Raw genomic sequence first — 25,227 nt, forward strand, 5'->3', positions numbered from 1 at the left:
GACCCACTCAGATTTTGTTTTGTCTGTATCACATTTTGTGATACTAGCAAAACTTCAGATATGCAAATTTACAATACAGACAGGCCAAGTTCTGGAAAATGGAAAATGTTAACAGCACAACCAACTTTTTCTCAAAAGGAGAAAAATTTCCTTAAAAGAGCCACTATCATTAATGCAGCAAGTCCATTCCCTGTCAAAGCACAGCAACAACCTAGACTTCTAGAGTCCATTCGCTATACTATTCCTAAGTATCAACGACAACCACAGAACTCTTGAGTCAGGTTTGTATTATTTTGATTTATTTTAAGAAGACATGATCAATAGTTCAATACTTCCCTATTCCATCCATATTTGCAAAAGGAAATACTGTATGTCAAGTTTGATTCTTGCCTTTTTAAAAACAATCAGCTGTGCAATTTAAAAAATACTAACTGCATGGATGAAAATGAAATCAACATCTTTATGTTGTACTAGTGCCTAGGAATATATCAAGAAGGGAGGGGATACACTTAGATCTACTGATTTAGCACCGTCACCATGATTGAGGAAGGATACATAATCCAACAAAATAACATGCAAATAAGCAAGTCCCACCCCAGGACAGGCTGACAGGATCCTGGCCAAGAATATTTCCTCTTTTGCCCATGACCAATCTAATTCTGAATGTACAAAGGAATTAAATGTGCTAAAACCCAGATATGACTTTTCAATTTTCACAAAGGGTGGGAAAGTTTCCCAATCATTCAATATCATACCACTATCATTTCAATGGATTAGTGTGGGGTGGAAAAATAGAAAGCACACACACTAGTATTTTCCTAGTTCTGACCTTAATTCATTCATCATAACCTTATCACATGACATCACCATTACGCACATTAGGTAACAGAGCTTAAGAGCCTTGAATCTCTGGAAGACACCCAAAATGTTCTGTACTCATTATGCTGTAACATGATCCAGAGATTCAGATACATTTCCCATTCCTGCTGAAGAACAAGATTCACATAAGTGATAAAGAGCAACAGCTTTACGGGTTTGCTACTTGGAATTTAACATATGTTCTGCAAAAATATATATCCAAGTGAACTGCAAAGGTATTGAGGCTTACAATTTAAGAACAAAACTGTTGTGCAAAAACTTACATCTTAAGTGTATTCTAAAGCTGAAGAGAATTTTGTTGTGCCCTTCGGGTTGAAAACAAACTAACTAATTTTGAACCCTTGAATCACATGTCTTAAAGTACATACAAATAAGTGGGAATGTACAGGTGTCCCAGATTTCCTTGCAAAAACATTAAGAAAGAATCTTACTGCAAAGCACCCTTAACAGCACACTCTATTGAATAGATTCTGGAAGTGTACTGGCTGAAAAGCCCTCCCTGTCACTCACAATTTCTTCCAGCATTTACAATTAAAACATTTGACAACACATAACATACTTCTTTCCTGCTTGCTCTTGTCTTTGTTGTTCCTGGATGCCATCAGCAGCTTGATGGAAGTCAAATACTAGGAATTTGAAGGATACAAAATGAACTCTGTTGTATTAATACCTGCATTAAGTACCAAACTAAAGTAAGCTATTATTTCTCATTAATGTATGCCAAAGTATTTTGGAAATCATCATTTGCACTAGATATATAAACTTTAAGTAACAAGGACCTGGAGAAAATACAGCTGTTTAGTAAAATAATATTTTAGAAAAAGCACTTCAATTTGTGAAGACTAAAGTCAAGGCAAACAAAGTATGCAAACAAAGCACTACAGTATGCTACAACTCAAGCGGTGTCAGTCAAACCTTTTCTGTTTAAAAACATTTGCATTTCTCCAGGGCTACTGACATTCCAAGCATTTTAAAATTCTCTTATATTGCAGAAGTTATAGAGGCTGAATAGAATACATAGAATGCATCTTGTTATCCCAATAACTGGGGGGTTTACACTAATCAGCAACGATATTCTAAGACTGACAAAGGCAGCAAAGAAATACAGTGGTGCCTCGCAAGACGAAATTAATTCGTTCCGCAAGTTTTTTCTTCTTGCGAGTTTTTCGTCTTGCGAAGCACGGTTTCCCATAGGAATGCATTAAAAATCAATTAATGCGTTCCTATGGAGACCGCTTGCCAGGCTGGCAGTGCGGAGAAGGGCTTTTCTCCCCACTGCAAGCCTTCAGCACAGGTACGGGAACAGAGGGGAAGGCGCACAGCGCTTCTCCTCTGTTCCCGGGGCTTGTGGTGGGAGGAGGGTTTTTCCTCCCCACCGCCAACATTCAGAACAGCATTCTGAATGTTGGCGGTGGGAAGGAAAACCCTCCTCCCACCGCAAGTCTTCAGGACAGCCTTCCGAAGGCTGCCGGTGGGGCGGAGAGACCTCCTCCCACCGCCAGCCTTCGGAGCAACCTTCCGAAGGCTGGCGGTGGGGCGGAGAGACCTCCTCCCGCCGCCAGCCTTCGGAGCAACCTTCCGAAGGCTGGCGGTGGGGCGGAGAGACCTCCTCCCGCCGCCAGCCTTCGGAGCAGCCTTCCGAAGGCTGGCGGTGGGGCGGAGAGACCTCCTCCCGCCGCTAGCCTTCGGAGCAGCCTTCTGAAGGCTGATGGCGGGAGGAGGTCTCTACGCCCCACCGCCAGCCTTCGGACAGGTACGGGAACAGAGGGGAAGGCGCACAGCGCTTCTCCTCTGTTCCCGGGGCTTGCGGTGGGAGGAGGGTTTTTCCTCCCCACCGCCAACATTCAGAACAGCATTCTGAATGTTGGCGGTGGGAAGGAAAACCCTCCTCCCGCCACCAGCCTTCGGAGCAGCCTTCTGAAGGCTGCCGGTGGGGCGGAGAGACCTCCTCCCGCCGCCAGCCTTCGGAGGAGCCTTCTGAAGCCTGGCGGGGGGAGGAGGGCTCTCCGCCCCATCGCCAGCCTTCGGAGGAGCCTTCCGAAGCCTGGCGGGGGGAGGAGGGCTCTCCGCCCCATCGCCAGCCTTCGGATGAGCCTTCCGAAGCCTGGCGGGGGGAGGAGGGCTCTCCGCCCCATCGCCAGCCTTCGGAGGAGCCTTCTGAAGCCTGGCGGGGGGAGGAGGGCTCTCCGCCCCACCGCCAGCCTTCGGAGGAGGTCCGAGGACAGTGGGGAAGACGCGCTACGCTTCCCCGCTGTCCCGGAGATTTCCCTATGGGCTTTCGTCTTGCGAAGGAAGCCCATAGGGAAATTTGTTTTGCAAAGCGCCTCCAAAACGGAAAACCCTTTCGTCTAGCGGGTTTTCCGTCTTGCGAGGCGTTCGTCTTGGGTGGCACCACTGTACACCAAAAGGGTGGACTTGCTTTGTCAATAGCCGCATGTGTTGAAAGGGGCCATAAACACACAATAATCTGAAGTGGAAACACATTTCGAACATTAAAGTGAAAAGGCTGGTTTTAACATACCCTGCTTCTTATCAATATTAGGTAACTTTATTACACTGCTTAACAATCTTTGTTTAAATTGGTTAATCTCTGTGATACAACAGCAGTTGCTAGTGTTTTAAGGTAGGGAGGGGGAATTGTTCCTGAGAAACTACTTAAGAACCATGCTATTCATTGGTGTTTTGCAGCAAAGGAGGGGACAATCCAAGGGTAACACAATGTTTTCTTGTCTCCTGATCAGCTTAACTGGATAGATTGGGGAAATGTCCACCATCTTCATCTGTTATGAGTTTGCTAGACCTTTGATGCTTGCAGTAGAAATCATTTTATGTGCAGAAGAGAAAGCCAAGATACTTCCTCCCTTGCATTTCTTGTTTGATGGGACACCAAAAAGGTAGACGGATAAAGACACGCTTCAGGCTAGCTGTTGCTCATGTTGCCATTTGGTCACCCCTGGTATAAATTGCATTAGTATGCAGTATAGAAGACATAAAGGTAAAGGTAAAGGGTCACCTGAACATTAGGTCCAGTCGCGAACGACTCTGGGGTTGTAGCGCTCATCTCGCTTTATTGGCCGAGGGACTCAGTGTACAGCTTCCAGGTCATGTGGCCAACATGACTAAGCCGCTTTCTGGTGAACCAGAGCACCACACAGAAAGACCATTTACCTTCCCGCTGGAGCCGTACCTATTTATCTACTTGCACTTTGGCGTGCTTTCGAACTGCACATTTATTTATTTATACATAAGGCAATAAATAAGATGATCCTCCAACAATTCATCTTGATGAATTCTTGACATAAACATTCATTTGTGGAAGAACACATTTACTATAAAACAATTACCAGTTTAGATAGAAAACACCTCTTGTTTAAGTGTTTGATTTCCACTTTGATAGCCAATGCAGTATTTGATACCAGAAAGCTAGCTTTAGAACCCTGTCTACTGTGTTGGGAGGCTGTTCTCTCAATAGCTGTTGTTGAATAATGTAGGGGGGAGTCTACATTTGAAGTGGGCACAACAAAAGGCCCCACTATGTGCATGGAACATTCCCCCACAGGCCTTTGTATTCTAACCTATATTATTGCTAGATATTTACAAATGAAAAACAAATCAGAGCTACAGATTAAAAAATACTTTGAATCATTTAATATATTTCAATACTTTTTACTTACCAATATGAGCTCTGTCAGATATAATTAATCTTTTTTCCCAACCTTCCAATCCTTTGAAAAGCAGCAAAAGAAATATTAGGGGGGGGGGGACATTTAGAAAGCAGTTACTTTTAATGGCCAAAATTCTATGCATTTTTAAAGAGAAAAAAATTCCACTGTCTTTGGTGGTACTTACTCCCAAGTAAGTGTGCAAAGGATTACAGCCTAATTTGATCAGTTGAATGAAGAGACAGTTTAGAAAATATCACAAAACTAACTCAATGTAGCTTGGAAAAACCAAACAAATTTCAGTCATTACTATTTGTCTCAAACATACAATATCTTGAAAATGGATCTATATAAAGCACTGGCTTATGAACACTCTAACTCGCAATAAAAACCCTAGATATTTATTTAATATTACTTCTTCCATTTAAATTCTATTTCATCATGTGGCTTTAAAAAAAGTGGTGCATTTAGATCACGGGTGTCAAACACAAGGCCCGCGAAGGGCCTGACCTCGTCATGTGGCCCGTGTAGCCGCCAGCCTGCTTCCCCCTGCGAGGCGGCGCGCTGTGGGCGGGGATGGGGGGCTGGAAGGCGGGCAGTGGAAAAAGCGAAGGCGCTCCCTTCCCGCGCCGTTACTCGGCCGGCCTGAGAGAAAATTTCTGAGGCGGAGGCAGCCTTCGTCCAGGGTCGGGGGGCCATGGTGGGACTTTGCCCTCCTGGCGGCCTGGAGCTGGGGCGGCTGCGGGACCCGCCGGGCATCGTCGTCGTCGGCGCTTCTTCTCCTTCTCCTCCTCCTTCGTCTTGCTCACCGTCGCTGCCTCTCTCACCTTGCTCGAGGCAGGCCTGGAGCCGGGACAACCTGGGCTTCGAGCCCGAGGAGGAGGCGGGCGAAGCGGCCAGGGCGGCTGGCGGGAGGGCGGCGGGGCCCCTGCTGCAGATGGGCGTGGTGGAGTGGGGCTGAGGAGGGGCGCCTTCGCCCTCGGAGCCCAACGCCCGGGAGGGCCCGCCGAGAGCGGGAGGCAGCGGAGGCGCAGGCGGCGCGGCGAAAAGGAGGAAGGCAGAGGGGAAGGCAAAGGCCAGCGGCCTTGCTCCACCGGAGGCGCCCCGACGCCGCGTTTCCCTCACGAGGAGACGGGCGAGGAGGTCACCAAGCAGCAGCAGCCGCCGCCTCGCCTGGGCCAAAGGGATGGCGCACTGCCTGTGAGGTGAGTCGCCGCCCGGCCGGCACTTCCGTCACCCTTCCCGGCTCGCATCTCTCCTGTTTCACCTTATTAATTTTATGTTACTTGCGAGTCTTCTGCTCTGAAGACAGATGCAAATAATCCGTTCAGCTCCTCTGCAATCTCCTTTCCCACCTTTAGCACACCTTTGATTCCGTTGTTGGCCAAAGGCTCTACCACAGACATGTCCAAAGTCCGTTTTGGGGGCCTAATCCGGCCCCTTCGGCAGTTTATGGGATAAAATCCTCAAAAAAACCCTAAACAACTTCAACCCTAAAAAAAAAAAAGCTCAACAATTTCTTTAAAAAGCGCAACAACTTTGGTTGGCCCTCAAATCTGGCCCTCCTTGAAAAAAGTTTGGGCACCACTGATTTAGATAATCTGAACACTAATCCAACATTCTTGGCCACTGAAAATTTTAAAATTATATACAGCATGTATTTGTATTTTAAAGTGTTGTATGTCATATGCCACTTACTTTAAGGTGTTAAATAGAATTAAATGGGGGTGGGATTCTGAACAAAAGAAATAAATCTTTGAGAATTGGTTACTTTTCCCCTCAATGCACCAAGTGAATACCATCAGGCAACTCAGGAGCAAAAACACATTGGTAATTACCAAGTTCTGCTATATACCAATGCGAGAGAATCCTCACCATCTCCCTACGATACCTTAGAAAGCTGTTCTTACCTTTTCCTTTTTTAACATTTTTCTCTGCCTCTTCAAACAATCCTGGCAAGTGAATTACCACACCATTTCCTGGGGAAAGCACGAAAAGGGAGTGATCAATTAGGAATACAAGGAGGTTAAAAGTCTCAAAAAACCCAGTTTTGACTTTGCAAAAAGGAAAAGCATTTAAATACTAAAATATATCTTATATTACTTACTTTTCAGTTAAAGTCTAGGGCATTGGTAGGCAAACTAAGGCCTGGGGGCTGGATCTGGCCCAATCGCCTTCTAAATCCGGCCCACAGACGGTCTGGGAATCAGCGTGTTTTTACATGAGTAGAATTTGTCCTTTTATTTAAAATGGATCTCTGGGTTATTTGTGGGGCATAGGAATTCATTCATTTATTTTATTTTTACAAAATATAGTCTGGCCCCCCACAAGGTCTGAGGGACAGTGGACCGGTCTCCTGCTGAAAAAGTTTGCTGACCCCTGGTCTAAGGCTTCAATCCAATGGTGACTTTGTACAGTAGTACCTCAGGTTACAGACGCTTTGGGTTACAAACTCCGCTAACCAGGAAGGCAAGGTTGAAGCGGTACTTACTTGCACAGGAGCCAACTACTAGAGGACAAGGTTCCTTCGCGCCCCCCCCCCCAATAAAATATTTGAGAGGGCTGCCCTCCGAAGTTGACACCCTTGCCCTCCTTCCAGTATTTTATTCAAGTTGACACCCCTGCTTACTTGGAAGGGCAGGGTCACATCCAGATGATTTTAGTCTGATAATCTAGTCCAGGGATAGTCAACCTTTTTATACCATCTTTCTTGATGGTAAAATTTCCTTACCGCTCACCAGTGCTCAATGGAAGGAGGATTAAGCTTGTGCTGTAGAACCCCCGACCAGCCACCTAGAATCCTGAAATGCCCACTATGGGCGGTAGGGACCAGTTGACAATCCCTGATATAGAGGTTAACAACTGGACAACAAACATGGATTTTACGCATTCTAATGGTAGCCAAGAGGCTGATATTGATAAACTGGAAGAATAAAGACATGATCTCCTTTAATCAGTGGATTGATAATATGATAAGACTTGCAACCTATGAACGGACTGCTTACAGACTCTGCTTGGATAAATACAATAATATTTGGAACAAATTTATACAAACTGTAGTAGGCTATTAATATTTACATTAGTATTAAGATAATATCATCAAATTTGTAAAATAATGTCTGGGTCAGGGTATTTTTATATATATTCATATGTGTTTTTTCCCTTTTACACAGTTGTGTGTTTTGTTTTTTCCTCTTTATGTATCACTTACTGCTTTATATTTGAAAAATTTTCAATAAAATAACAATTACAAAAAAAGACTTCAAACTGTAGAGGTACAGTATATTCTGAAAAATACTACTTACCAATAAAAGCCGTAACTTTTGGATTGATGATACCACTGGGTAAGAGATGGAAATCATATTCCACAGAATCTACTACGACAGTATGCCCAGCATTGTTGCCTCCCTGCAGGTAAGATAGGATTTATTATTCTTCATTTTTTCTTAAAATATTTATTAAAAGCTCACATTAGAACTATCAACCCTTTCATACATGTTGTTCCTGTCTGTTCCTTGGAAGAAAAACAAATCAAGCTACTTTTTGCTTAACTTGGCAACATAAACAACAAATCTCAAACCTGTTACTAACCGTCTTAAATGTATTAACAGTTGATTGGTCACTGATTTAAACTTGCTTCCAAGATGTATTTTCATTTACAAATACACCCACAACTTTTCAATCAAATTCACAATGCAAAAACTATTTCTAAATAAATAAATGCAAAAACTAAGCTTCACTGTGTGTCATGTGCAGTCAGTTGTTTTGACCAATGAAAGACCTCATTACTCCTAAAGCATTCATATTTTAATAAACTGTCATAGTTGAAACACTGGTTCAGAACCAGTGTGTTATGCTAACTATATTTTTAATATACTGCTTGATTGTAAAAAAAACCCCCAAAACTCAAAGCACCAAGAAAATTAAAATGAATCCACTTGAATTGACAAAACTGCCACAAAGAAAACTCACGACTTACTTTTGTAGTGTGATGTTTGATTTTGGAAGATATTCCTTGTAAAAATTATGAGACCCCACGCCTTGGATCCATGTTTTGTGGCATGGCAGCACTGGCAAATGCTAGGTTTCTTATTTTTTTGTTCAGTTAACCAAGAGACAAGTGTCACATTTTCAGGAGGATCCATTTTACTGGCTCCAACCTGTGTGTGCATGCATGTGCCAAAGAAAGTGCACGTTGGTTTTCATATTCTACTTTCTCTTTTCCTCTCTCTTACTCCAGCCTCTCTTCCCCAACTCCTGTGTCACCCAACTTCCAGCCCCCTCCTGCTTCCTGCCAGCAATTCTACTTTCCTTTTACAGTCCCCCATCTGGATAGTTATCCTTTCTCCCAGTTTTCTGTTCATTTGGTCAAGTGTTGTTCTGAGGTTTAAAAACCATACAGAGATGATAGAGGAAATGAAGAACAACACTTTCCCTACTTCCTCTTCCACTGTTGTGTTGATCTGAGGCACACTTGGTGCTTAAGTAGGAAAGTGTGTCACTCTTCACCACGTCTTTCAGTATTATGTATTTTTCAAAGAAAAAGCACAAGCATTATCGCCACTTCATGAAGGAGGGGGCTGCAGAGATTTTACAGGTGGTAGCTAAAGTCTTCAAAGGAGTCATTACTGAATTGGTAATTCCAGTAAAAAGCAACCAAGCTTTACCATTTTGTAACCTATTCTAATGCATACGTAAACCAGTACAAGGATGATTATTTTAACACAGAAATACTAATAATTTGTAGCAAATAATCGGACAACCCTATGTGTGCTTCCTAAGTCCTGGTGCTTTCAATGGGGTTTATTCACAGGTAAGTGAGCACAGAACAATAGTCACACAGTGCAATTTTAAGCATTCTTGTTTAGAAGGAAATTCCTTGAGTTCAATGGAATGATAGAGCACATAGCCCTCTTTTGTTAATTAGATAATACAGTACAATCCTAAACTCACTCAGAGTTTAGGATTGTACTCTATTATCTAATTAACAAAAGAGGACAATGCTTTTTTAAAAAACTTAAGCCAGTTTAACTGTGCTGTGTAAGAAACACACAGAATGTTCAGTGACTTTCGTGGTTGAATAGCTAGTAAAATATGCAAACACAGCATTCCAGTTATGTGAACATACCGGGCATATTTTTTCTGACAAGATTTACCTTGCAGTAGTCCACAGTGCCAATATTTATAGAGGTCTGGCATGCCATTTCTGCCATGTCTTAAATGTTCAAGAGATTCATAAAGCATTTCATTGGCAGACTAAACCATTAATTCATTTGCCTTGCCTATCTTATCTTTTTCATACATCTAGAAATTTAGAATCACCTTTTTAATCACCTCATGAGAATTAGAAAGGGGTTCTATACATGACTTCAGAAAAGAAGGGTGGTGTTCTCTACAAACTTTTATAATCCCATCCTATGTTACTTCATATTCTTAAATAAAGTCAAAAAAATAGTACGTAAATTCCAATGAGTTGTATCCATTGAAGTTGTCACACTCTTGCAATGGTTTCTGTTCGTGCAGTAATACTTCCACTGGCGTATGGATGGGGGGAGGGGGGAGCGCACCGCACCGGGTACCATTTGGGGAAAGGGTGCCATCGCGACCACACTCCCAGGATGTGTACCACACGGAGGTCCGTTCTTAACCTGAAACTGTTCTTAACCTGAAGCACTACTTTAGCTAATGGGGCCTTCCACTGCCACCACATGTTTTTTGTTCTCATCCTGAAGCAAAGTTCTTAACCCGGAGGTACTATTTCTGGCTTAGCAGAGTCTGTAACCTAAAGTGTATGTAAACCTGAGTTACCACTGTATAATGAAATCTGACTTCTAATAAATTCTGTTACCTTTAAAACAATTTAGGTTTTATTTGATCTGGAAGAACTCTGAAGTTTAAGATATGTATACAGAGCAAAGCCTTCGGCAAAACATATGATTCAAAATTAGAAAACTATATTTGGCCTGTGTGCATTGGTATGTTATCTCTGCAACCATGTTATCTCTGCAACCATAAGGACTAAATGATAAGAACAGCGTCCAAAGCTCATCATGCAGCTCTCCTGCCTATGCTGTTCTTGTAAGACATGATGCCGTCTTGCCCCAAAATGGCAACTAGACACTCCGTTTTGGCAACTGTAACCTTCGTTTAAGGAGCTATTTGGTGCCTAGCTTATATATCTGAGTTTCTAATGCTGGACATAGAAATTATCTCAAATTTCAAACAGCAGAGTAAGAGGTACATCTGCAGCATACAATGAAAACCATATTGTAAACAGCCCTGTGACCCTTGGCTGAAGGGCAGCATAGAAATCTAAATAACAACAACAACAACAACAACCGTAAATGAAAGTAACAGCCACACTTCTGTGGGGAGGGAATCCCACAAGCAGTGCCTATAAATCAATACCAATGTTATTTTCAGGAATCTCAAAAAGACTAACTTTGGATTCCAAGTTTAAATAACATTGATCTGAAGAGGTAATGCTATCATTTGATCCCATAGTATCTTTTAAAACTGAAAACATTTTATACAAATAAGAAATATTCTATTTCCTACATTCAAGAATAAGAAATGTTTATCAAGTCTCTCTAGAGCTGCTCATCCAAAAGAGCTACAAAGCTCATGTCCTTACTTGAACTTCTTTCCTAGCAGTAACCTAATATGCCAGTTTCTCTTGCTGATGAATAGTTGTGAGCTACTTGAAACTGTGCAGGCATTTCATACATTCAACTTCTGGGGTAGAGGGGTGGAGAATCAGTCTCCAGTATTACTCTCCCTTTAGTAAAGTGGGCCTCCGGCATCGAACCACACTGGGCACATGCAGCAAGAAGAAAGCCAGAATGGGTTCCTGGGAAACAAGGATCTCTTTAAAAATCTTGCATTTGGGGAAGGGAATCTGCCTGCCTTCCCCACTCCAAATACTGGCTTAAATAAGAGTTGGCATGTGTGCACTTGCTTCTGTCACAGCAGTGTTTCGCAGATACTGTGTTGTACTGCCTTGAAAGTACTTGTTAGAAAAAGAGGTATAAATTACAAAAACAAATTCATTCAGAAATTACTTTCTCTGAGCAGTTGCATGGGGCCAAAATCCCTGCCTCAATTACCATGTGCGGGCAAATGGAAGCAGAACCTCTCTACTCCTCTAAAGTGGTTGTTTGGGATATGGATTTCCCTTAAGAATTTTGCAAGCCAACATGCTTGTACTTCCTATTAATAGTTATTCGGTTAATCCTGCTCCTCCTCCTTGAGGCTTAGAGCAGCATTAAAATAAGCTAGTGCATGCTGCTGAAATCATGGAATTTTTATTCCTTCTCCCAGAAGCAGATTTAGGGCAGTGTGACCGATTCCGCCACATTGGTCACTGAGCATAGTGTCCGCTGCAGAGCATTGCAACTACGACATAGTGAATTGAGCAGAACAGAAGGTGAGATGCATGGGGTGCCAAATTTTGGCCTTGCAGAGGGCGCCACCAAAATTTGAAAGATAAAAGTTCGCCCCTGCTCCTCCATTCCAACTGCTGCCATGTCAGGGAGGAAACAACTCTGAGTCTGTCTTGTTGTCACATGTGAATGTGGGTTTCCCCAAGCAAACAAGACTGTGGGTACTTTCCTCCTTGACACAGGTGCCTGAAATTTCAGCAATGAGCAGAAGCACACTGATTCTTCACATTAAATCATAGCTTATTTTAACTATTTAATGTGGCATGCAAACTGGGCCAATGAGCTACACTTAGATAAAACACTACTTTCAGTTTTAATTTAACAATGCATGCCAGGCCTAAAGATATTAAAGAGAATGAAATCTCCACTTAGACTGCACAATTGACATCCACCTGTGCAATGACGCTTCTTTCTTTTTCTCCTCCATGCAGTTCCACATGTGCCCCCAAAATCTACTAACACTCCAAGCAGATTTTGGGGGGTGCACACAGTAGAGGAGAGGAAGGGGAAAGACAAGTCTGCCACCAATGTCACCCACCAACCGCTGCTCAAACTATGCTACCAGACAAATAATTATGATAGCCATACGGAAAACAAGGACACAGCATCAAAACTAGCAGACTCTCAGGCAACATCCTAAAATCCTTTCAGTCCCCAGGTTTCTACATTCCCATATAAGCAGACTAATATAATAAGTAGTTAGAAGAGGAGTAGAAATGACAAGCTGCATAACGTATCAAATCCAGAGGAACACTATAACTATTATAGTATGAGCTACACCCCAACTTCAACATGCATATCTATAAATCACATTAGCTACATTTACTATGGATATACTGAGTATCAAGTGTCCTGAGGGCTACAGCTGAAAGCACACATGTGAAATCTTAGCCAAGCCTGTGGACTGCAACTACACTCTCTTAGTAAATTTCTGTTGAAAAAGTTAACAGTATTTTCCATGAAATGGAACAGGATCAGACTTCAGAACAAGCTTGAAACCAGATTTTCCCAAGCAGCCAGGTTCGAAATCCTATCAAAGAATGATTAGTAACCCATTTATTTATTTATTTTACTTGTAGTGCTTATGCCATAACCTCTTAAGGCAACACAACATTAAAAAATAATTAAAACACTAAGAAATAGATAAAAGTTACTAAGATTGGTCAAATATGTAAATATGTTTCCCCATCTCTTCCATGTCCCAACTTCCACTCCTGAAACCTGCTGAGTCAACTAGATGTTACATCCCTCAAAGCTGCCGCTTCCTCACTGGGCTGCTAACGCCCCTCATAGCCTCTGTTGGCAGATGAAGGAGTCACCAGAAGAAGCAAAAGTCTAGATACCGTGGCGTTCAATATATCCCCTATCACAAGTATTCCATCACACCATTTGCAGAAAACACTGAAGTTTTATACACAAAATAGACTGCAGTTGTGGAATGAATAATATTTTTTTTAAAGAATTGCAATTGCTCAGATCATGTTTCAGACATGAATGCAATCCCTGACCACAAGCTGATAATCCTAAAGTATCTTAACTGCTATGCATGTTGACTAGTTAAGTAAACATATGCCAAAGGAAAAATGAGATAATATTTTAACAAATTAACACTTTACTGCAAGAAAGCCGGTTGATTTCTGGCATGGTACATTACAAAGATTAATTTACCACTACACTGTTGTTTGCAATTGTATATGATCAAATAATCTGACAGCTAGAAAGACAGGCTTAGTTTAAAACTGCAGATGTAATCACTGGGACTCTTAAAATAAAAAATCTACACATTAGAAGCCCTTAGGATACCTAGAAGTAAGCTACCTAAGAAAACAAGTTTGTTTGTTTACACAAAAGTGTTTAGAACTAAAATCATTTCTATTTTTAAACAAAAGATAGTGATATCCTATCCAGCTGAGCAGTGGAAAGTCTGATCCCTCCAAATCTGTGATATTTGTATCAGTTTTGAAGGAACCCTGAGCCACATAGCTCATACTAGGAGAAGGATTAGCAAATGGATTAATGCAAGCTTTTGGTTCTGTTTCACGCCCAAAGAACTGCATAATGCTACCAGTGATGACGGGTAGAAATAATTCCATGGAGCTTTTCCCATTTCCTAAGTTCATTAGCAAAAATGAATGGATGTTAATTGCACATAAAAATTAGGCAAACCTGGCAGTTGTGAAATTGTTACTTTTGTTTATTAGATACAAGGAAAATAAGCATGATAAATTAGATCACTCTAGGGCATCAGACCATTTCCCAATGAAAAATGAAAATTACTTTCCACAAGTTTGATAATTTTCCTAGGCAAATTAAAGTAATTTCCCCAAAAAAGCAACACCAACGGAAACTATAGTTGAGGCTCACAATTTAACAATCTGAGAAAGTTAAAATGGTGCATGAAGATGGCAACTGATTCCACTTAAGAACATATAACCACATTGGCTCAGTGCAGCAGAAAACCATGCACCAGTTCTGCACACCAGTTCTGTTGGAAGTATACTTCAAATCAAATTAACATCCTTTAAAAAAAAAGAATTTATTTTAAAAAGAAACCTCAGTTTCCCATGCTCATTTGCTAATTTGAAAGCAACTGGACTTCAAAGCCAGTTCCCTTGATGATGTCACAGCTTAACAAGAGTTTCAAGGTATCACTTAATCACTCACTCATCATGGATGGTAAGCACTGCTGCTTACCAAACCAAGCCATTATCTAACAATGTGAACTCAGCAAAGGGATTGCTATCAGTTATACAGCAGTAATTGCTTTAAAAAAACAATCTATCATTACTCTTACAGCAGATTTATACCAAGGATGTCAATCTTTTTTAGAGATTTGTAAAATGCTGTAGATTAAAAATTCTCTAAATGAGAAAATGAGGAAGTTATAAGCAAATGGTGCACTGCTTTACCAATGAAAACTATGACCAGCATTCAGCATACTTTGAACTACCAAACCATCTATGCTATTGTTTTTGTGAGCAATAAAAGGCATTAAAAACATGCAAGATCCTTAACTAAAAGCACACAACCATTAAAAAGAATATTTAAACATGTAGATGAAGTGATAAGAAACACTGCACCTCTGCAGTTATAAGAAATACTTACTTATGAAGCAGTCTGCCCAATTCACTAAGTCTTTGGCACCTGATAATTTTTGTCCACTTCCCTCCCCTCTACATTATATGAACAACATACGCAAGTGTTTGCATAAATTATGTCCACCTAACTTTGGTAATTCCCTATCATAACGTAGCCCCCGCTGTTTAGAAGGATTTATTGGCCCTTCAGATATGTTTTTCAGGGGATACATAGGAAGGAAGGAAGGAAGGAAGGAAGGAAGGAAGGAAGGAAGGAAGGAAAGGTGTGTTGCCTAAGGAGGCTCCCACTTGCACAACTTTGGATCCTACACAATATATGGGCCCACTCTTGAAGCAGCAGCAACAACAACAACACCATAGCCACCTAAACTTCACCAGAAAGTCCCAGGGCAAGATGCAACTATGTAAAATACATTAAAAACAGTTTAACAGAAATTACAGTCACAACTAGAATGGGTACAGATAGATAGATAGATAGATAGATAGATAGATAGATAGATGATAGATAGATAGATGATAGATAGATAGATAGATAGATAGATATAGATATACAGAGGCAGACAGAAAGTCAAAGATCAGGTTAAGCTCATTATGAAAGCTGCATAATGAAGGTGCCACAAAACCCTCTGTGGGTGTCTGCCACAGAGAATGCTTTCTCTCAGGGTGTCCCGCAACCTCAGCTTTTGAGGGCAGAAGAACTACCAAGAGGGCTCCAGTGTTCTGAGCTTAACACCAGAGTGTGTCTGTTGAGAAGGTGGCAACTGTTCAGATATTTGGGGCTTAAGTCATTTAAGGCTTTAGACACTAATGTGAGCTCCCTAAATGACATATAAAAATGAACAGGCAACCAATGAAGCTGTTTTAAAATAGGAATTATATGTGTTATAAATGGAACCCCAACAAGTGATTTGGCCCTTGCATTTTGGACCAGTTGATGTTTCTTCAAGGGCATGGGGGATAAGATGAAACCCTGCAGGACACCACAGAACAACTCTTTTTGAAATTGTTCCTGGAGGTAAGAGCAGACCTACTAAAGAACAATGCCCTCAACTCTGACCTGCCTGAGAAGCTCCAGAAGAATACCATGGTCAACAGTATCAAGGCCACTGAGACCAGGAAGAACAAGGAGGGTTGCACTTCCCACATCTCTGCTGCCAAATGTTATCAACCAGGGCGACCAAGGTAGTTTCAGTGCTATGACTGGGCCTGAAGCCAGACTGGAATGGATCCAAGCAATCACTTTCTCCCAAACATATCTGAAGCTGTGCCACAACACGCTCAAAGAGGGGATATTTGTTACTGGGCGATAGTTGTCCAACATATCTGACTGCAGGGAGGTCTATTTAAAGACCACTTTTTAATGCACCACTTCAAGGCGGGTACTTTCTCTCCTCCAGGGAAGCATTAATCCTCAGACACACCCAATCAACCCCCTACAGCTAAGTCCAAGAAGCCAAGACAGGCAAAGGTGAAAGGGACAGGTGGTTAGTTGCATATTTCCAATCAGCTTGCCACATCCTCAGACCACAGTAATTGAAACCAAGCCAGTACAGAAGGATCAAACAGCGCTCCATTGGACTTGCTCTGTGGCATCCAACTCTGCCCAAATTACAATTTGCCCAGTCTATACACAAATGTAACGGCTATCATTTTCTTCCAATGATGGCTGCAAACAAGCAAAGCATAATATGAAGAGATGCTCAGGGTTAGAGATGTGATGGGGGGGGCAGATTTTTTAAAAAACCTACCACTTCCCTGTAATTTTTCCAGTACTTTCCCCAGGCCTTCACATCTCTACTCAGGGTGTATTATACTTGTTCCTAATGCTAATAACCTATCATAGTCTAAGGTGCAGTGGTTCTGTAAAGATGAATAAGGGAAAAATATGCTTATGAAGTAATACTGCCGGTGACTTGGTAGTATGTGATCTTTGTAAGAAAAAGCAGAATGTTGCTCAATGAGAAACTGATGTGTGGTTCTTGTTCCCTACTTCAACAGTTAAACAGACTTCAAGGTTTAGCCATTAATTGCACTTCAGTAGAAATCAGACTCACCACACTGATTTTTAGACACACTTTATGACCAGATTATCAAATGTACGCAATATTTTTACAAGCTACATTTATACATTTTCATTTAAATGCAAACAAGAAAACAGCGTGCAGCATATGCTGTACTGTATTGTAACACTGGTAATATGTTATCACTTCAGCAAATAATCTAATTTGCTTTCTCCTTATCTGAAAGTTGTTCCATCAAAAGCAGGCATTGGAAAGCACCATTTTAAAAGAACAAACTGGGATGAGAATGTGTGTGTTAAAAATCTCACTTCTAAGAATTGTTAAGGTTTCAGATTTCTGTGAATAGGACTATTATTTAAGTCAGAGGTGGGGACTTGTGGCCTTCCAATGTTGTTGCAAAACAGAGTGCTGTGAGAACAGAATACTTGGACTAGATGGGCCTTTGCTCTGATTCAGGCTTTTCTTGTGTTCTTAACGTCCAACATGAAGAAGTGTTCTACAAAGTTTGCCAACCATTTTTACACTTTTTGGTTGTCCTAACAAAAGTGTATTAGCCTTTCAATCTTTTCCCTTCTTTCTCAAGTGATCAATTTACTTGAAAATTTTATTTTTCTAGTATTTTTCTTTGCAAAACCATGGGTTCTTTCTCAAACCTTATTTATCTTGCAAGTTCACACCAGACAGATAAAAAGCCAGGATCTTAACTGTTTTTGCCCCATAGTAGCTAACAGTGCAGCTTTTTATAAATGTTAAGACTTGCTGAAAATTTTCAGCTTCTGCCAGTCACTGACAGTTTGGAAAAGATATGTAGGACTATCTTTATGAGGGCTGCCCTTGAAGAAAACTCAGAAACTTCAACGGGTTCAAAATGCAGCAGGCAGATTAATGTCTGTGTTACCTTCAGAACTCATATAATCCATGTTCTAGAACAGCTGTATTGGGCTACCAGTTTGTTTGTTTTCATGCTAGATTAACACTCCAAATGACTTATACGTCAAATATGTGAAGGACTGTCTCCTCTACAGGCCCCCTTCCCCTTGTGAAAATCTGCAGAGAGGGGCTTCTTGGTAGTTCTTCCCTCAGAAGTTGCAGGTGAGAAAAGGCATGTTCTGTGGCAACCCTTAAGTGATGGAATTCTCTCAACCAGATGTGCATCTGGTTTCTTATACAGCTTTCAGCAAATGTTGAAGATGTACCTCTTTATCCTGGCCTTTAACATCCAAAATGTGTGTTTTCAGTCCTGGACCTATTCTGTAATTGGTTCCAAATGTTTATAATTCTGAATTTTAAATTGCTGTAACTCTGCTGGTGAAGGGTAAGTAATACATTTAATAATACTAATGACATTTAACTGAACTGCAGCATATTAAGTGGACATTTATTCACATATATTTGGGACCCATTAATCCTACCAGCAGGCTTTCACTGTCCTTGGGATCAATGTCAGCAATTATTATGGTGCTTTGTCTTTTCCACCAGCCAATACACAAGGAACTCTAGGACTGGTAGTTCTCAAGAATCACACAGAAAGATTGGTGTTTCCCTGTCTCCCCAACTCTTAAGTCCTAGTTAAACTACACAAACATATTATCTTTTAGAGAAGAGCATGGGTCAGCAACTCACTTTTCAAAATGTTGCTTCAACTGCCTTAATGTAGCTTCTTATTGGCTTCAACAGATCTTGTAAGATCTGGTCCACAAGTACATAAACATAGGGAAATAAATATAGTCAGGCAATTTACTGTATATTTACTGTAGTAAATTTTGCAATTTACTGTAGCCCCATTTCCTCACTTAGAGAGTAAAGGGATTGCAGCCTAAGCCATCACTCCTTCAGATTTTCAGGCTATAGTAAATTAGGGTGAATGTACATTGCTTACATTAATAACCCAGGATAATCAGGTGATATATTTCCACCTGAAAAGAAGGGCCATAGTTCAGTGGTAGAGCCAGAGCTGGTCTCATGCTGGGTGCCCTGCCACCTCTACCAGCAACAGAGAAGCGCCCTTGGGTATAGCATATGCATGCCAGATATCCTTGGTATCTTCAAAGCTAGGCTGAGGAAGGCTTCTCTCAGAAACCTTGAAAACACCTTACAGTACATGTATTAGCCAGTGTCAACAATACTAAGTTAGATAAATCAGTGGTTAGACTTGGTACAAAGTAGCTTTCTATCTCACCCATCTACCCACCCTACAGCTAGGGATAATGCAATCTAGGAGAATGCATATCTGAGAAAGGGAACAAAGCAGACAGCTCCATAATTTTCAAGTAAGACACATAGCTGAGATTTGGAGATCTGCTAGTTCAGGCAGAGAAAGCATTCTTGAGAACTGCCTGTCTCTGGAGATTTTATATGACACTGTATATATGTAATTAAAAGTAAAATAATTCAAAATTCTATAAATCTCTGCTGAAATAGAAGGAAATCCAGATAAACACTATGTCCCTGGAACTTCTCACAGCTCAGAAAAGTGAGACAGAGCATAACAGTGTATTACTAATTTCAACACAACCAACTATGATATGAACAGGTGATTAACATTTGGAGAGGATAAAAAAGAAAAGTGTATATAAACTTTTGTAGCTTCTAAATATGGGGTGGTATTCAAAGTGAGTCCTGCTAAGAGTAAACGGCCATAACTAATTTAGGTTCATTAACATCAAGTTGATCTACTTTTGAGCAGGGCTTAACTGAATACAAGCCATCAGTATTTGTGGCAAATATATTTACACAGGATTATACACATACTTTCTTTTTTACATCTGTATAAGAGAAGTGTCACGTGCAAAAAAGTTGGATCAGATTCTTAAAAACAACAACATGGCAGCCTTAGTTTTTTCTAAGTAGTCTAGGTATGGCAGGTCTTTTGATTTTTTCAACTCCTAAGCACAGAATTCCTACTTCATTGTTTAAGGCTGAGAAAGCACTTCCAACCTGAGCATGTTCTGAAATACACAGACTACAACTTAGAAACAAAGCACCCAAAGAATTGTGTGTGAGCTTCTATGGATTCAACAGGGCATTTTGCATCACCACCTCTTGAGCTTCCTGCTCTTTCTCCACCCCTCCCCTGCCCTTGTGAAGACTGGAGAATCCTAAGGCTGTGTAAGAGGCAGCATTAGTAATATGAAAACAACCCATGTTTTGTATATGCAAAGCAGAGTTTTAGGCATGCACATGGTGCACTTTGGATCCTAGGTAGTCCTGGTTGCAATTCTGACAGAGACTGCAGGGCCATTACCTGTTCTTTGGATTATCCCTTTCCATCAAAATCACTTAATGAAAGATAATAGACATTTTGATAAGGATTTTTCAATTGAATTTAGGATCTTAACATTACCTGTATTATTTAAACAGCATTATCCACGTACTTGGAAGAAATTAGCTATACCAGATTGGCCATAAGAAGAGGGAGAAAAAGAGAGAAGCCTGGGTCTAGGATCTCTTTCTTTAGACATCAGGTATCACACAGAAGAAAACAGGAGGACGCTTGTTTCTTATTTTGGGCAGGCAACACAACAGGAGCGGAACACCTGAGATGAACCTCTCCTCCCGCCAATGAACTCATGATGGAGCCTCAAGGAAGACAACAGCCTCCTGGCGAAGGGGCTGGCCAAGGCCTTGCCAGCAGCTCCTTTAGCCGCCTCTTTTCCGCCGCTGCATTTCGTTCGCCTGAGCGAAGAGCGGCCGCTGCTGCACTGCAGGGCTGCCCGAGGAGAAAAAGAAGCGGACGGCGGGAAATGGCCGTAACCGTCAGAGTAGAAAGAGATAAAAGAAACACCGGGGGGGGGGAGCGGAAGGGAAGGAACAGGTCGCTGCCGTCCTTCCCCACCGCCGTCCGTCACAAAGCAGCGCAGTCGGCCGGGGTGGGGAGGCGGCTCGGCGGCTCCCGCAAGGAAGCAGCAGCCCAGCTCAGTCGCAACAATGGAGGAAGCGGGAAGAGCCGGCTATGGGGGAAACGAAGGGGAGAGGCTCGCCCTGACGGCCAGCTGGTTAGACCTAGGCGATGAGTAAAAAGCGCGGCGCCCGGCCTGAGCGCGGCAGTTACTATAGAAACCGAGGCGGCGGCGGCGGGAAGAGCCGCGGGGGGTCCGCTCTCGTTCTCTCTGCGGCCCGTCGCCTCCCCGCGCGCGCGCCTCCGGGAGAGTTCAAGGTGACTCGGCCCGCCCGGCTCCTCACCTGGCACCTGCAGACGATGTCCGCGTCCTGCGCCAGCAAGTCCACCACTTTCCCTTTGCCCTCGTCGCCCCATTGTGCCCCCAGCACCACGGCCACTTTATTGCCGGGGTGTCGTGAGGCGGCCCCGCCGTTGGGGATGGCGGCGGCGGGCGTGGAGCCGCTTTCAGACATGGCTCCCGCAGGCGAAGGTTTCCGTATTGCTCTTAAGGCACATGCGAGGAGCAGAGGAGGAAGCGGCGCGCCCGACTCCGCCGGCGACGGCTACCTCATCACCGCCTTCCCTCACAGTTGCCGCATCCCGCTCCGGCTCCTGCTGCCGCCTACCGGCCTCCCTTTGGCATCCCGCTCCTGCGCGTGTCAGGAGGCCCGCCCCTTCATCTGCATAATATGTTAAATGCCGGCGCTTCGTGCCCATATATAGAAGGAACTACGCTGCCCATAGTGTCGCGCGGCTAACTTCGCAGTCTCGCCGTGAAATGGCCGCGGGTCATGCTGGGAAACGCAGTCGCCCCGGATCTCGCCTCAGCTGGCGGACGGCGCGCTGCTCGCTCACCCCCTGTGGCCATCCGCGCTGTTCTTAGTAGACGCAGAGCGAGCGCGAGGCAGCGTCGGTTGCTAACGGCGGTTTGGGGGCCGTTCTTTCGGCAGCGTTGATGGCGCGCTTTTTGTCCCCGCTTGTGTGGGCCAAGCCTCTGCTGCTCTGCCTCTGGTTGAAGGGATGCTGGGCAGTGTGGAGGTGCGGGAGAGAAGGATAGCCCGGGGGGCTGAACGGGTTGGGAAGGGGATGTCAGAGAGGCAGGTTTAAGGGTGCGAGAGGGGAAACGAGGAAGTGGGGGTGTCCATGGCTCAGGGTAGCGAGCGGCCCTCATGGTGAGTGCAGGTTGCATCTTGTGAAGAGAAAGGTAACAGATATGAGGCAGAGCACTCCCCTAGCCGGCCACCCAGGGGCCGTTACAGTGGTACTTGGGGTTAAGTACTTAATTCGTTCCGGAGGTCCGTTCTTAACCTGAAACTGTTCTTAACCTGAAGCACCACTTTAGCTAATGGGGCCTCCCGCGCCGCCGGAGCACGATTTCTGTTTTCATCCTGAAGCAAAGTTCTTAACCTGAGGTAATATTTATGGGTTAGCGGAGTCTGTAACCTGAAGCGTATGTAACCCGAGGTACCACTGTACTTCGGTTTGCTCACTCTTCACAGTCCGAGAGCCGCATTTGGAATCCTCTCCGAGGGTTGCATGCCAGTGGTGGGCATAGTGAAAGTGAGCACAGCCAGTGCGCCCACTCTCCGACATGGAAGGCGGCTGACAAATTAGGCGAAGGGAAGGTCCTCTGGCAAACACACTCTCAGGATATCCCTGGGACTGCTTTATCCTGTGAGATCAGCAGAGAGACCTTCAAATATTTTCTGCTTCTCTTGGTTTATTCAATTCATACCTGAGCAGGGGAAACAGGCCAAAAAATCCAACAGATACCAACAGATAAAGCAGACAGCTGGATACAGTAATTCTTTAAGGAAGCAATGAATATCTACTGGTAATTGATCAGACTAGGGTTCCTCAAGGAAGCCAAGATATTTAAATCACAAACTGCAGTATAGAGGTGTGCGTGTGCTCATTAACATTGAAAAACTATGAAGAGTTTTGCCTTTGTTAATGAGCACCTTGTTTTTTACTGTCTTTTCAGATATGAAACTTCAGTAGGGCATTATATTCTATTTACTGCAAGAACTGGTGTAAGTACTTCATGTTTAAGACTACTGTCCATACATAGGCTAAGATCTAATTTGGCAAGTAGAACTGGGTCAAACCTTGAACCACCTTCTTACTGTAACTTTACTCATTCCCACCCCGAAAGTCAAGTGACTTTTGCCTGCCCCAATTTTCTCCCTTACGAGGGGCAGGGCGGTCTGGTGGGGGCAGTGGGAAACCATTACCCATCCCTAGTAACAAGGAACATCCCAGAAATTGGTCATTCCACTGTCATAGCTTTCAAAAATTTACAAAAGTAGGTAGGAGAATTCACTGCTGAATTCCAATTCATGCAGAAATCCAACACAATAATTTGTGCCAGGATTCCCAATATTTGATTAAAGTCATTTTGGCAGCTTTGGGCTTGAGTGATTCCAAGTTATCTTTTCTTTGTCTAGATACATTTAGTGTATGAAGGGTCTTCATTGGATGAATGGGAATTTTCCATATTATGTACTATTGATGATAAAAGGTAAGGAATGCAAAAATGTGTAACACAGATGTGGGGCTGTCCTGGGGGAGTGGAATAGTGAATGCCCTGTGATCTATGTGCTCCATGGGGAGTATGCTCAAACATGAGCCCCAGTTGAAGACAATACATGCTATATTGTCTACGCTGGGATTAGCTCAGTTGGTAGAGCATGAGACTGTTGATCTCAGGGTTGTGGGTTCAAGCCCCACATTAGGCAAAATATTGCTGCATTCCAGGGGGTTGGATTAGATGAGCCTTGTGGTCCCTTCCAACTCTACATTCTATGATTCTAACTCCAGCTTTATTGGGCTTTCACCCACAGTATAGACTCAGGCCCCTAATCTCACACTCCCTTCTTCAGGCAATACAGTCCCTTTAGTGATCAGACTGGTCCTACTAAGCTTGCTTACTCAGTGAAAAGGTTTCCCCACTTTATGGTGGCTACAGGACAACAATATCCCCCTTTGAAAATTTATGAGACTTGGGCAGTGATAAATTCAATGATCTTCTTATTAGCCCCTTCTGCAAACAGCCTAGGGTTACACATAGTTAGAAAACATTCTGTCAGAGGCAGTCTGAGAGGGATATGCAGGGGGAAAAATATGGGAGTATGGAGAAGGAAAGAAGAAAATGGAATTTGCTACTACTGAAATCCATGTTTTTTTGTTAACAAGGAGAACAGATAATTTTTCTGGACCCATAGAGCAGGTGGATTATTGATTTTAAAAAGATTTGTCACCTAGGGCTTGCCGATCAGAAGGTTGGCAGTTCGAATCCCCGCAACGGGGTGAGCTCCCGTTGCTCGGTCCCTGCTCCTGCCAACCTAGCAGTTTGAAAGCACATCAAAGTGCAAGTAGATAAATACGTACCGCTGCGGCGGGAAGGTAAATGGCATTTCCGTGCTCTGCTCTGGTTCACCAGAAGTGGCTTAGTCATGCTGGCCACATGACCCAGAAGCTGTACGCCGGCTCCCTTGGCCAATAAAACAAATTGAGCACCGCAACCCCAGAGTCTGTCACGATTGGACCTAATGGTCAGGGGTACCTTTACCTTTACCTATACCCACAATATATGAAAATCAGCAGTCTTCTTTGTATAGTAAGAATATATACAACATATTTTTTTAAAAATAAAAGACAATTAAAGGCTTCCACCAAGATGGCGAACTAAGGAGAGCACCCTCAGAATCTCTCCCAGATCGCCTGATGAACCCCAGGACCCAAGGGTACAAAACGGGAGAAGGCTGATCTAACCCTTGAAGGAAGGGAAAAGGAGGGAGGCAAGAGGAGGGACTGCAAAGCACAGAAGAGGCTCAGCCACACACTGGCCCAGAGCTAGCCCTGTGAAAAGGGTAGGAGATACCCCTCTCATTCTGTGTCTCACCCCCACCCATTTGAAAAATAAATAAATAAATAAATAAATAAATAAATAAAGGGTGGTGCCTAGGAAAGAGATGTAAACTGACCCCGCCCCAAAGTATGCTACAATAGCGGCAAGAATCTTGATTGGATAATATTGGAAGATGGAAGAAATACCATCAGAGGAACAATGGCAAGAAAAATTGATGAACTATGCTGAATTAGCTAAGCTAACAGAAACTACGAGAGGACAAAAAGGTCTTCAAAAGAATCTGGGAACCATTTACAGTCTATTTGCAGAAACAACAAAATGGACTGGATTCACTGGCAGGGTTTGAAAAAAACGTTCACAACTTTATTTCAGTA

The 25,227-nt window shown here is 42.9% G+C and overlaps 2 protein-coding genes across 16 annotated transcripts in view; one reads left to right on the plus strand and one right to left on the minus strand.

The window, feature by feature from the left end:
• ADSS2 (adenylosuccinate synthase 2) overlaps positions 1-21,638 on the minus strand; it is a 31,215-nt gene extending 9,577 nt beyond the window's left edge. Inside the window, exons 1-5 of one of the 2 annotated variants that reach the window (XM_083732619.1) lie at positions 21,285-21,638; positions 7,847-7,949; positions 6,452-6,520; positions 4,554-4,604; positions 1,439-1,505 (exon numbers count right to left, since the gene is read on the minus strand). In XM_083732619.1, the coding sequence (XP_083588745.1) occupies positions 1,439-1,505; positions 4,554-4,604; positions 6,452-6,520; positions 7,847-7,949; positions 21,285-21,455 (461 nt within the window). In that variant the 5' untranslated portion in view covers positions 21,456-21,638. The remainder of the gene's footprint in view (positions 1-1,438; positions 1,506-4,553; positions 4,605-6,451; positions 6,521-7,846; positions 7,950-21,284) is intronic. The other variant, XM_083732618.1, reaches the window with a different exon arrangement.
• CATSPERE (catsper channel auxiliary subunit epsilon) overlaps positions 20,908-25,227 on the plus strand; it is a 52,476-nt gene continuing 48,156 nt past the window's right edge. For 2 of the 14 annotated variants that reach the window (XM_083732229.1, XM_083732236.1), the window contains exons 1-3: positions 20,914-21,115; positions 22,967-23,015; positions 23,430-23,503. In XM_083732229.1, coding sequence (XP_083588355.1) covers positions 21,030-21,115; positions 22,967-23,015; positions 23,430-23,503 — 209 coding nt within the window. In that variant the 5' untranslated portion in view covers positions 20,914-21,029. The other 12 variants (XM_083732235.1, XM_083732237.1, XM_083732238.1 and 9 more) reach the window with 11 other exon arrangements.

The sequence above is a fragment of the Podarcis gaigeae genome (genome assembly GCF_964106915.1).
Source record: "Podarcis gaigeae genome assembly, chromosome: 3".
Taxonomy (NCBI): domain Eukaryota; kingdom Metazoa; phylum Chordata; class Lepidosauria; order Squamata; family Lacertidae; genus Podarcis; species Podarcis gaigeae.